The sequence below is a fragment of the Electrophorus electricus genome, chromosome 8, assembly GCF_041902795.1.
Source record: "Electrophorus electricus isolate QZ-2024a chromosome 8, ASM4190279v1, whole genome shotgun sequence".
NCBI classification, from domain to species: Eukaryota; Metazoa; Chordata; class Actinopteri; order Gymnotiformes; family Gymnotidae; genus Electrophorus; species Electrophorus electricus.
In genome coordinates this window covers 1,027,501-1,041,125 of record NC_137504.1, presented here as the reverse complement: position 1 = coordinate 1,041,125, position 13,625 = coordinate 1,027,501, and the positions used below count along the sequence as shown (strand labels likewise).

The 13,625-nt window shown below is 47.8% G+C and overlaps 1 protein-coding gene across 3 annotated transcripts in view; it reads left to right on the top strand.

Annotated features, from left to right (window-relative positions):
* stk10 (serine/threonine kinase 10) overlaps window positions 1–13,625 on the top strand; it is a 34,886-nt gene that overhangs the window by 13,228 nt on the left and 8,033 nt on the right. For all 3 annotated transcript variants that reach the window (XM_035527635.2, XM_081720259.1, XM_081720260.1), the window contains 7 exons: window positions 4,817–4,865; window positions 5,472–5,621; window positions 7,616–7,688; window positions 8,663–8,857; window positions 9,219–9,300; window positions 11,403–11,537; window positions 12,647–13,168. In XM_035527635.2, the coding sequence (XP_035383528.1) occupies window positions 4,817–4,865; window positions 5,472–5,621; window positions 7,616–7,688; window positions 8,663–8,857; window positions 9,219–9,300; window positions 11,403–11,537; window positions 12,647–13,168 (1,206 nt within the window). The remainder of the gene's footprint in view (window positions 1–4,816; window positions 4,866–5,471; window positions 5,622–7,615; window positions 7,689–8,662; window positions 8,858–9,218; window positions 9,301–11,402; window positions 11,538–12,646; window positions 13,169–13,625) is intronic.

Sequence of the window (13,625 nt, the reverse complement as noted above, 5' to 3'; positions counted from 1 at the left end):
GAACCTGTCTATTATACGACAGTTGAGGCCATATCCAGAGTAGCTTATCATCATCTTGGGTTATAAGCATCACAATAACGCTATCAACATAGGCAGACAATAAAATTTGGGAGTTAATGTCAAAGTCCGGTAAAGCAAAACCAGAAATGATCCTCTTTTAACTCTGTAAGAAGGGTTGTATAGATAAACCATATAACATCCCAGATAGCGCACAGTCCTGCCATAGCCACCTCTGAACCCTGAAGGGAGCACTCAGACCACTGTTAAATTCCAACATTACCTTGATCTTGGCTATGAAACATTTACATTTACGGCATTTAGCAGACGCTCTTATCCAGAGCGACTTACAAAAGTGCTTTGTCGTTTACTCATAGAATACATCCTAGTACAGTACAGTAGGTTAGAATTAAACATACCAATGACCTAGAATACTGTAGAATACAGGGATGAATGCTGATACCTAGAAGTGCAAAATACATAAGGTCTATCTTAAGTGCTATAAACAATAAGTGCTAGAGTTTGTTAAAAAGCATAAATAGTGCCCTACAATAAGTACTAAATTAGTCAGTCAATAACGGAGTAGTGTCAGTTGTCCTTTTAAATATTCTGCAAATAGATGGGTCTTCAGAAACCAGGGCTGAATCCAAAGCGTCCATAGATATTCATGCTCAACCCTGTGAAAAGTCTTTTCATGACCCAAAGAAATCACACCAATCCAAGCCCAATGACCTCCAGACTTCCAAAAGATCCCGAATTAAAGTTATTTTGTCAAATGGACCTGCCTGGCACAGAGCACGTCTGGTCAGGATGGATTACCTGACCATCATCTTCTTCAGCCTGACGGCCAAGGCTTCTGAGAGCTACTTGTAATGACAACAGAGCAGCGAAACACCTCTTCAATTTCTCAGTTCCTGTAAATCTCCTTTTTTTATTGTTAGTCTCATTAATATAGCACCTTTCTCAAACTCAAGGACACTTTACAGACAGAAATCAGCTTTTCCACTCAAATCACTCACACACACTGATAAGTGCACACAGCCAATTTGGACACAGCATACTCTCAATCAGAAACCACAGCCCCCTGGGGAAGTGCACGGGTGTAGGGGGACCAAGCACCAACCATGTATACATATCTATACACTTAGACACAGGTCACATTCATACGGGACAATTTAGAGTATCCAACCTAACCTCCATGTTTTTGGACTGTTGGAGGAAACTCACACAGACACAGAGAACATGGAAACTCCACCCAGATAGAGACACAAAGCCAAGACCCGAGAGGCGAACATACTAACCGCTGAGCCACCATGATGCGTCATGCCTCCCTTTTGTGAGACGGTCGTTCCTGACCTCCAGCACATCCTCACCAACCACTGCCCAGAAGGATTTAAAAACTCCACTGGCAGTCCATCAGTACCTCCAAACCCTCCATGACCTGAAGGGCATCCTGCAGCTCCACCGGGGACAGTGGCCCCTCAAGACCCAAGACGGTCTCTTCTACCATCTAAGAGAATATTTTCCAACTCTTGGCGTGTTGTATATTCACTGGTATACAGCCTAGTGTAAAACTGCTGCTCTCGGTCGAATCTCCACAAGATCTGAGAGAACTGTACTAGACTCCAACTTCGAGGCTTGTATCCATCTCCTCTGACCATTTTTACAGTCTAAACCAAAGAAAAGCTTGGAAAGGGCATCTGTCTGTGTCCCATTGTGAAATTGAGAACGGACCAGGGCCCCTGTGCCTTTACCCTACGCAGGTCAGCTAGTGCCACTGTTTTCACTTTAAGAGCCTTAATGTGGACTCTGTTAAACGCCGAAGGTCCACTGTCTCCGTCTCAAGGCTTTTCGTGGACTGGGCCCTTACCTTGGTGACGCTGTTAGTGCACTGCTGGTTTATTTGAGCTTTGACCAGATCCCACCACTGTTGCAAGGTTTGAGTGGATGATTCAGTTGCCCTGAACTTGCCCCAAAAAGCAGTAAACACTTTCCAAAAAAGTATTTTTCATCTAGTAAAGTTGTATTGAAATGCCAGTATGAAATCCCAGGCTTGATAAAGCTCACCCCATTACACAATGGACCGTACTATGATCAGATAGCACATCAATTCTTTTAAGTTTGATTAACTGAAATAGCTGTGCTCTTTTTATTCACGTCCCTGGCACCATTAATATTCATCTTCGCCAGATACTCATGATGGAGATAAACTAAACATGGCCCACAAAACAAATTCTAGCAATCTTGTTACCTTCATTGTTAATTTGCTGGTTTATCTTAGTCACTCTCCTCTTTAGATGGAAGATCTCCTGATCAGTAAAACCTTCCTCCCCTAAATTGCCTCTCAAATACCGTAAAGACTGTATAAAACCCGCCCCCTCTGGGAAGTGCTCTTCCACCTAGACCCCTTTTGCATGTTTGGTATTTTCCAAGAAAGTTCTGATCATTTTCAAAGTAAAAATTTCAAGAGGACCACAGAGCTGCGAACACAAGGATACGTTTGAATCAGATGAATCGTTTTCAGTGTTTTCAACCAAAACCTCATCAGACCGCTCGCGCGTTCCTGTAACTCTCCCACCATTCTGCGTTTTGTGCTGGCTGACACAGACCTTCTTTCTCTTGGTAACAGGAACCTGATCACCAGAGTTACGCGAGTCAGCCAGCAGAACATGGAATTAGCTCTGGATTAGCTAATCCAGCTCCTGCACAACAGGCCACACCCTCACTGATAATCCCATCTGGGTGTGTTCCCACTTCTGTTCTGCTTTCACCATCCCTAGACTGACTGAAGTTTTCCCTATCGCCGCATCATTGCTCACCTTACCTCCGACACTGTTTATCCACCACAACTCTCCACCTGTCCTCAAGCCCTTGAGCGGTTCTCCCGTCCTGCTCGGGATGCGGACGTGGCTCATCCACTCTGTCCGGATGGGACCGTACAGGATGGCATCCCCCTTCACACACAAAGCTATTCACTGTCTATTATAGCAAAGACCAAATCATCAGAATGAGCGATTTTGAATTTCAGTCACTTTATCCTTCAATATCATAAATACGTCCCTCCTAAAAGAGGCAGAGAGAGAACGAAAGAGCGAAGAACGAGATTAGGCTTCAGGAATGATATTGAGAAGGCCCATTATGGCTTGTGGTGTCCAAAACACAAACTGAATGTTTTCTTGTAATAGTGGCATGAATTTCAGTGACATTACCAATGTTGCAAACAATTCTATTCAGTCCTGGCAGTGTGTGGGGAACCTGATGGCTGCGCAGTATAGACATGACGTCGCGACGTCTTGGGTAAGTGAGAGGGCGTGTTGACACACAGTTTGCTGACTGTCACACACTAGATAGTCAGGAAGTGCTGAGGTTTTTTGTACTTCTAAATTTAAATGTTGCGATTGTCTTCCTTGCTAACCAGTCCAAGATTGTGCAAGGCTTGGTCTTTTAAAACATGTTTTACATCTGTGTGAAGCTCCCAGCACAGTCTGTACTGAGTACAGAGACTCAGTGCTGTAAGGACCAGTATACCCCAACAGTGTGTGTGGGTGCACGCCTGCATGCTCATGCATGAGAATACATACTTGTTGCTTGTTGTGTAACCGGTTTCTTCTACCTCACAGTTGAGGCATTTCTGACATCCAGAATATTCCATGAATCTGAGATGAGAAGTTGGCTAGGTGTTGGGGTTTGTTCTCTCGCTGACTCAGTGGCACCAAGGCCTGTTTTTTATAGCTCTTTATTCTATCAGACTGGATTACTCCCTGGTAAAGGAGGTGTTTTTGCCAGGAAACAGTCTGCACACTAGAGACGTTTGCTGGGATGTCCTGAGATGTTTTCTCGTCTTTTCCCAGGGCTTTAGAGTCATGGTATGGGCAACCACACTGCACAGGTCCTCAGGATGGCCCATCAGGGTGTCCGTCATCATCTTTTACTGGGCTGGTCGTTGCCCGTTGACAAGGCTCTCGCAAAACACATTTGGTAATGTATGTGTTGGGGTGGGGGGCCTTTTGTTTTATGGGAACGAGTTGCGTCCAGTGTTTACCTGGCCGTCAGAGGGTTACGTAACCCTGTCATGTGACGCGGAGGGGGCATGTGATAACTGCTGAACTGTTGGGGGTTGTGATTGGGTTCTGGATGTGAATGTCTCTTAATTACAGCCCTGACTGATTACAGAGCACAGTGGGGGGTGTGTGTGTGTGTGTGTGTGTGTGCGCTCTCTCACACACACATACAGTCATTCATGCATAAATTGAATGGTTTGAAGGCCTGTCATAACGGCATGCTTTGGACTCCTGGTTTGTATGTGGTTTATATATCTTGGAGGGAATGGTAGTGTCATTTTATCACTTCCATCGCTAAATAAACAACATGCCATTGCTTGGTCTCATCGCCTCCCTGTCTCTGCCTCCCCCCCCATGACGGGACGTCCACAGGGAGTCATGCCGGGGGGCGGGGGGGGGGGGGGTAAAGTAGACATAGAGGAAGTTCCACCTCACTCAGGATCCGTCTGGGCTCGTGTGTTTTGGCTTGTGTTCAGGTCTTCTTCCTGTTGTCCAGATTCATTGTGTTTTTGCAGTTGTATTTCTTAAACACCTCACACACAGGTGCAGTTGTGTTGTTAAACACCTCGCACACAGGCTGGTATTCCCCCTCTTGTCTTGTTTGGTTCTGCCCTTCATACCTTTACCTTTAGAGTGACTTTCTGTGGTGGTTGACGGTAAACTCCTCTTTGGTTCAGTGTCACCCAGTGAGCTGTGAGCGGAATTGTTTACACTTAGAGATTACTGAACAATCTCTCTCTCTCTCTCTCCTTTCACAGATCATGATAGAGTTCTGCCCTGGAGGAGCGGTGGACGCCATCATGCTAGGTGAACTCTCGTGTTAGTGTAGCAGCTCCTTACCCCCAAACCCCGTCTGGAGGCCATGATGGGAAGTACATGGCCTGGTTTAGTTTTTCATTTTTATAATAATGTTAACTAACTAACTTTCATTTCTGATTGGCCATTGAAGTAAAAACTGTTTACTGTGTACCTTTTTTTCTGTGCGTACATGCATGCGTATGTGTGTTTCTGTGTGTGTGTGTGCGCATGTGGTGGGTGGATGCATGCGCATTCATGAGTTTTCTTTCTGTGTGTGTGTGTGTGTGTGTGTGTGTGTGTGTGTGTGTGTGTGTGTGTGTGTGTGTGTGTGTGTGTGTGTGTGTGTGTGTGTGTGTGTGTGGTGGTTGGATGGGTGGGTGGGTGGCTGTGTCTGCATTTATGGGTTTGTTTCCTGTGAGTGTGTGTGTGAGTGTGTGTGTGTGTGTGTGTGTGTGCACATGTGGTTGGTGGGTGCATGTGTATTCATGGGTTTTCTTTCTGTGTGTGTGCATGTGTCTGTCTGTCTTTCTGTGTGTGTTTTGTGCTTGCGTGTGTATCTCGTGTGTGTGCATGCGTGTGTTTGTGTGCGTGTTTGTGTGTGCGTGCGTGTCTCAGAGCTGGACCGTGGGCTGACGGAGCAGCAGATCCAGGTGGTGTGCAGACAGATGCTGGAGGCTCTGGTCTACCTACACACCATGAAGATCATACATAGAGACCTGAAGGCAGGGAATATCCTGCTCACCCTGGACGGCAACATCAAACTAGGTGTGCGTGTGTGCGTGTGTGCGTGCGTGTGTGCGTGCGTGTGTGCGTGCGTGTGTGAGTGCGTGTGTGTGAGAGAGCCTTCACTCAGCGTCACATGACCACTGAGGTTAATGGCCCTTGCGTTGTGTGTTGGGTCATGAGCCTGTCCTGTCTTTATGTAGGTAATGAAACATGAAGCTACCTACTCTCTCTCTCTCCCCCCCCCCCCACTCTGTTGCTCTGTCTGTCTGTTTGTCTGTCTGTCTTATCTCTGTCTCACATGCACAAATAAAACAAATCCAGTGTAAAAGTTTCTGTAGAGACCTTACTGTGCACTACCCAGATTCTACATTAGATTTTATTCTATGATGTTTAGTGTGCATCATTCCCTTTGTTTTATTCCTTAAGTTAAACTGGTGTGTTTTAGCGGACATGCTGGATATTGAGACCTTCTCATCTCAGAAGGACGTGTGTGTTCAGTGGTGTCTGAGTCAGAAACACGGTCAAATGACCCTGTCTGACCATGCTGAGATTAGTTCACCTGTCAGGTGCCTGGGTGTGATGAACAGCAGAAACGGGTCCTTCCTGTCTGTAAGAAGCTGAAGAATTCACCCACACACACACACACACACACACACACACTCGTGCTCTCACTATCACATGTACACGCTCATACCATCACATACACACACTTCACACGAAGCCTACATACAATAAGGTCAGTAATATATTCAATAGTGTCCTTGAAAGTTTGTGAACGTTTCAAAGGTTTCTGACCTAAAAATTTATCAGATTGTCACACAAGTCGTAAAAATAAAGAACCAAATAAAACAAATGAGACTAAAACATTAGACTCTGATTCATTTATTGAGGAAAATGATCCATGACCCCACATCTGTGAGTGATGGAAGTCAGTGAACCCCCATGTGCAGTAGTAACAGCACTAAACGCCTCTAGTCATGACTGAGTCCTGCACATTTCAGCTCAGTTCTGTTGAAGGTTTCCTCTCATGAACTGTTGGCTTCAGTTCCGTTCACAACACTTCTGCTGGATCAAGGTCAGGACTTTGACGTTGAAACCCTTAACTTCATTCTTCTTTAACCTTTCTTTGGCAGAGCGACGTGTGTGTTCAGGGTTGTTGTCTTGCTGCATGACCCACTTTCTCTTGAGATAGCCTGACATTTTCCTTTAGAATTTGCTGGTGTAGTTCCGGCTTGTCCGTGTGATCTTCAGCAAGCTGCAGACGGGCAGCGATGTTCTTTCTGGATAGCAGCAGCTTTCTCTCTTTTCTTCCAACGCTGCCATGAACTCCACTGTTGTTCAGTGTCCTGATGGTGCACTCATGAACTTTAACCTTAGTCAATGTGAAGGCGACATTAAGTTGCTTAGAAGTCACCTTGGGTTCCTTTGTGACCTCATGGATCATTACACACTTGTTCTTGGTGTGATGGTGGGCCACTCCTGGGGAGGGTGATAAGTCTTCAGTTTCTTCCATTTGTACACAATCTGTGGACTGGTGGAGTCCAAGCTTCAGAGATGGTTTTGTAACCTTCTAAAGCCTGAGGAGCATCATCAACTCTTCTTCTGAGGTCCTCGGAGATCTCTTTTCTTCATGCCATGATACACTTCCACAAACGTATGTTGTGAAGACAAGACTTGGCTCACACCTGATTCACATCCTGACTCAGATTTCATCTTCTAATTCTGCTGATCCTAAAAGTTTGATTAGGTTCTCTTTATCTACTTTTAGGACTTGTGTGACAGTCTGATGAAGTTGTAGGTCAGATGTATGCAGAAATACAGAAGCAAACTTTCACCACTTTAGCCTCGCACGTCTTGCTAATATATGATCACATTTACTGCTCAGAAAACCGAACCTGGATTCTGTCTGTTTTGTTGTGGTGTTATTGCTTGACTGTCCTCTTCTGTCAGTCTCAAACTTAACTGTAACAGTCTTATAGTTAGCAAACAGTGACCCCAACTCTTAATTAATCTCTTTATTTTTATAATTTCAGCGGATTTTGGTGTGTCTGCAAAAAACATGAAAACTTTACAGAGAAGAGATACCTTCATTGGGACTCCGTACTGGTGAGTACCGTGCAGCGTTCCCTGTCGAGGCGTTGTTGAAGCGGCAAAGATCAAACTCAGGACGTGTCCCACCCCTACGGGAGGTATTGCCTCGGTACTCCCTGGTGTTCGTTGGACTCTCGGTTGTGCGCTGACATCCTGTCGTTTCGCTGATAACGATTGACCTGTGAACTCTCACAGCATGAATGCAGGAAGCTCCAGCACACAGAAGTCAGATGATCCAGGCCGTGCATGCGCCCATGTGCTGCGCTGAGCCAGGACACCTGATATACTGCCGCTATTAATGTTTGCTCGTTAAATAAAAACATGGAGCCAGTGCCTAGTCTGCTATCGTAGCCCAGGCCAGCTATGCTCAACCCGGCTCAACATGGCAGGACATTTCAGCCGGCTGCACGGATCTGTTTGGTCGGACTGACTCGATCTGTTGGCCCTCTGTCTTCTGTTCATGTTTGTCAGTTGCTGAAGCGACTAAGGTCGTTAGCCGTTGTCCACAGCTCATCTCATCTTCTCTGTTCTGAGAAGGTCTGCACTACTAAATTATTTCACCATAATCATTTTACCACTGAGCCTTTTGTAACCCTATACAGAATACTTTCCCCACACAAAAGGGTGCCGTGTCTTTGGTCTGGTCAATGAAAGGTTTACGTCAAAGGGACAGATTGTCAGGATGAAGACCAACTAACCGACGTGATCCAGAACGTTCCAATCTTGGAGCGTCCATGTTTATCGCTCATCTGTGGCACATTATCATGGTTGATGTCTGAGGTCTTTATGGTGGGAATTTCTCTTTGAGATGGGCCATACATCAGCAGTCGTCAGTCATAAACTGAAAATAAAAGCACTGATGTGGGAGGGGTGGTGTGGCCAACTGTGCTTTATCAAGAAGGTTCACGTTAAGAATATTGTGTGTGTGTGTGTGTGTGTGTGTGTGTGTGTGTGTGTGTGTGTGTGTGTGTGTGTGTGTGTGTGTGCAGGATGGCTCCTGAAGTTGTGATGTGTGAGACCACCAAGGACACACCATATGACTACAAAGCAGACATCTGGTCTCTGGGCATCACCTTGATAGAGTTGGCCCAGATCGAGCCGCCCCACCACGAGCTCAACCCCATGAGAGTCCTGCTGAAGGTGGCTAAGTCCGAGCCCCCCACCCTAGACGAGCCTTCCAAATGGTAAACCACAATGCCTGAGACCCCCAGCCTTAAGGGCCCAGCCCCTTCCTTGTGGGTCTGTTGTGCTTTTCTCCATCATAGCCCCTTCCTGTAGTCCCGGAGGAGGGCGACAGCTGCTCTTATCAGTGTATTACCAGCCTGTTCTGTTGGGTGGTGGAACTCATCTCCTGTGATAAAAGTCTGACTACCAAGATCAATGGAATCGAAAGAAAACACAGAGCACTTAAATAACAGCACTAGCAATGTTCTGTGTCTGGTTCAAACAAATGCAGCTCACTTTACAGCGAATATGCCAGGACTGTGTGTGTGTCTCCGTGTGTGCGTGTGTGTGTGTGTGTGCGCGCCCGTGTGTGTTTTCAAGGTCAAATGACTTCAAGGATTTCCTGAGAAAAGCATTGGATAAGAATCCAGAGACACGGCCCACGGGCGCTCAGCTTCTGGAGGTAAGTTTGGGTTTGTGTTTCGTCCTTCGATCCCTTCCTCATGGATTCCATATCTCGGCCACGTGCTTTACGTGAGTTCTGGTATGCCTGCTCAGAGTGTGCTGTTACTAAAGTGTCTGGATTGTTGATGTTTGGAATCGGACTGATGACTAGCTGATACCGGGCCGATGACATGGAGCAGTTCTGCCCAGCGGAAGCCTGGATAAAACATCTGCTTGCAACAGGGAGTCACCACTTCCTGTTTGGGTCAGAGGATGGAAGGAATGGTGGTAATTTGGAGCCCTTCTCCCCGGGGGGATCCCCTCAAGCCCAGGAGCCGTCTGAGGAACCTCCTGACCTAGTCACTGGTCCTTACCCTCCTGAGGTTCTACATGGGGCTGTGGGACACAGGCTGCCTAGATTACCAAGACTTAGTGCTGCTGTTGAGCTGGGACACGGGTTCTCCTCACAGTCTACCCTAAAAGATGTGGATGCAGGTTGAACTCGTACTGGAGAAGCCATGGAGAAGGTCTGTACTGCAGGAGTGATGGAGAAGGTCCATCAGAAGGAACTGTGTGTGTGTGTGTGTGTGTGTGTGTGTGTGTGTGTGTGTGTAGTAGGGAGCAGAATAACTAAAAACCAATAAATGAACTGAGAAGAGATTAGATTATATAATCCAGAAGGTCATCTCTCACTGTTGTTGGGGTTGTTCTGAGGAATCTGTTCACACACTCAAACACACACGCGCACATGTGCGTGTGCATCCACACACCCACACACACATACAAAACACGCACATACATGCGTCCACACATGCGCGCGCACACACACACAAACGAACATACACATGTCCACACAGTTCTGCACACGCTCATGCACGTGTGCGGAGGTGCACAGCGTCTGGGCCTGTCACTGATGGTGGAGTGTTCCTCTCTGTTTACATCAGATCACACTGACCACCTGTTACAGCCCTAAAGGCGCGGCCCACAGCAAACAGTGCTACCTGATAATGGATTTCTATATGTCCATCCGTCTAAATGTTTTAAACATCACTGAAGCCAAAGTAAACATTGAACCACTCAGGAGCTGTTATGAAAATAAAGGTTTAAAAAAATAAATAAATTCCAAACAAATCTGGACGGCCGTTTCACTGGTGAACGAGGGTTGTGCCCTCCCTCCAGAGCAAGATGACCTCTCTCCTGGGAAACGTGGGCACCAGGCTGGTGGGAGTCGTCTGCACACAGGACGCTTCACCTGAACTCCGAGCGCTCCGAGTACTTACTGCCCCTCCAACTGTGGGTTGTGTGATTAGTGTGTGTTTGATTGCTTTGGTATGTGTTTGTAATTACTGGCACAGATCTGTGGCTCAGCTCAAACGGCCCATGTTATAAACCATCAACCCCACCATCAACCCCACCATCAACCCCACCATCAACCCCACCATCAACCCCACCATCAACCCACAAAGGAACGTCTCGTATTACTCTGTTGGTTCTAGTAGTCTGTTTGGCTGGGTCTGGTTCTGGTAGCCTGGTAGCCTGGATCTCCGGTGGGATCCAGTCGCTCTTGTGCGTGAGTCCGTCTGCCAGCTGGGACAATTCGATTATCTAAGGCATAATGGGATAAATAATGGATGAGGGTTTTCACTCCATTACATGTCTGCTTTCACAGCTGTGTGTGTGCGCGTGTGTGTGCGCGTGCGCGTGCGTGTGCGTGTGCGTGTGTGCCCGCCCTGCTGTTACCTGTGTATCATCGAAGGTTGCTTATTTGGGTCACCCCAGTTCAGGTGACTCCGAGTCTTTGTGCCGAGCTGGAGGTGAAGTTCCTCTGGTGTTCACATATGTCACTTTTTTACACATGATCCTGAAGATGATCTGCTTTGTGACTTGCCATATCAGATTAGACCTCATATTAGGTTCTGTGTGTCGGCTTTCCTCAAGCTAAATGCCCTTTTCATGTTGAATATATTGTGTCTGTGTGTGTGCCTGTTTTGCGCGTGCGTGTGTGTTTTTGTGTGCGTGCATGTGCACATGTGCATTCATGGGCTTTCTTTCTGTGTGTGTGCATGCACTTTTGTGTGCGTGCGTGCATGTGTGTGTGTATGTATGTATGCATGCTCACAGCACCCCTTCGTGAACTCGGTGACATCGAACCGGCCCGTGCGGGAGCTGGTGGCCGAGGCCAAGGCGGAGGTCATGGACGAGGCCGAGGACGACCCGGACGAGGCCGAGGACGACGAGCCTGCTGATCTCACGCTGGTGAGCAGCTCCGCCCACCTCATGCCTTCCTCCTCTGCCTTCACGGGGGACGTGTTGGTCTTGCTCCATGGACACTGATGGGGTTTGGAATTTGCAGAAAAAGGTGTCTTGGTGCTGCTGGGTCAAAGGTCAGGGTGGGATTTGTGCTGCTGAACTGAGTCTGTAGTCTCACGATTCTCTCACCCAAAGGCAGGTGCGGAGGTGTTGGGGTTATGCGGTGGGTGTGTGTGCAAAAACTGAAAACTGTCATTAGGTAGAGACTGTTCTGTTTACATTTACATTTACAGCATTTAGCAGACGCTCTTATCCAGAGCGACTTACAAAAGTGCTTTGTCATTTGCTCATAGAATATATCCAAGTACAGTACAGTAGGTTAGAATTAAACATACCAATGAACTAGAATACTGTAGAATACAGGGATGAATGCTGATACCTAGAAGTACAAATACATATAAACTCTTAACAGACAACAATCAGTGTAATAAACAATAAGTACTAGAGTTAGTCAACATAAGTGTAATAAACAACACCCTTCTGTTAGTTAAATATGGAAAGGACCACACAAACACACACACACACACACACACACACACACACACACACACACACACACACATACTCCTGCTTCTCTGGGATCTCTCTGCCTGTTCTTTCTCATTGTGTTCACACTTCCTTAAACACATTCTGCGTGAACCAGAGCTTGGCTGTCCCACCCAGGCTGAAAGCTGCCATCTCTGTATGTGGAGCTATTCTGGGAGTCGCTGCTGTTGCAAAAATAACCCGGGACAACGGCCTACGGTGCCGTTCCCGGAGCCCAAATAAACACCCCTGTCCTCTCACCGCGTCCACATCCTCACACACGTAATGACTGATTAGGGATTTAAAAGTGGTGAGGTGAGAATACATCCCATCTCAGGGAGAGACTGGAGACAGAGATGTGGAGTTTAGAGGTGGTTACACTTTTTTCTTAGGTGTGTTACTTTAGACGATGAAGCGGCAGAAATGTTTTCCATTCTCAATGTATGACTGGAAAGACTAAAGTAAAAATGTTAGAACTGAGCTGTGTGTGTGTGTGTGTGTGTGTGTGTGTGTGTGTGTTCCCTCCCCAGGCCCAAGGCAAAGATCCCTGTAAAACCAGTCAGAGCAGTTTAGTGGGACCCAGCCCAGCGGACACGCACAGGCCCGAGAGCCAGAAGCGGCCGGAACCCAAGCCGCGCACCTCGGCCGGTCTCCTGCAGGGGGCAGCGGAGAGCGCCAAGAGCCACGAGGACCGCGACCTCCTGTCAGACCCCGACAAGCCCGAGAGCGAGGCTTCCAGCAAGACCTCAGACTCGGGCATCGAAGATGGTAAGAGTACTCCCACGTCTGAGGAGGAGAGCAAGAGGACGGAGACTCCGGAGTCTGAGTCGCCATCGTGCCTGACCCCAGAACAGTCCAGTGGAGGCACAGCGCCTCTGCTGGAGCGAGGCAGAAGTGCGGCGGCAGGGCAGGTGGAGTGCGAAGGAGGGGAGATGGAGGAGACGGAGCCCCACATCAGCGGAAGTGTAAAGCGCCTCTCGGACACAGGAAGCCAGGCCTCTGAGGGCATGGACCTGTCCCTGAACCAATACACTCCCTCTGTGTCTGCACGGGTAGGTGCGCGTGTGTGTGCGCGCGCGTGTGCGCGCGTGTGTCTGCTCGGGTAGGTGCGTGTGTGTGCGCGTGTGTGTGCGCGTGTGTGTGCGCGTGTGTGTGCGCATGTGCATGTGCGTGTGTGTGTGTGTGTGTGTGTGTGCGCGCTGTTGCCCTGTTGTATCTTGGTCTCGTTTTATTTCAGATCCCTAATCCCCAAGATTAGGACATCAGACTCCTAATCCCTGTTGGGTCTGCCTCTCTCTGTCTGGTGTTTTAGGGCTGTAGTTAAGACCTTCCGCGACTGAGTTTTACAATGCTCTCCTGTCCAGAGCCTATATCTCTAGTGCCCCAGTGTGTGCACTGGGTTCGGTTCTAGTGCCCCAGTGTGTGCACTGCGTTCGGTTCTAGTGCCCCAGTGTGTGCACTGGGTTCGGTTCTAGTGCCTTGCTGCCCTGTGTCTCCTTGTCGTCCTGG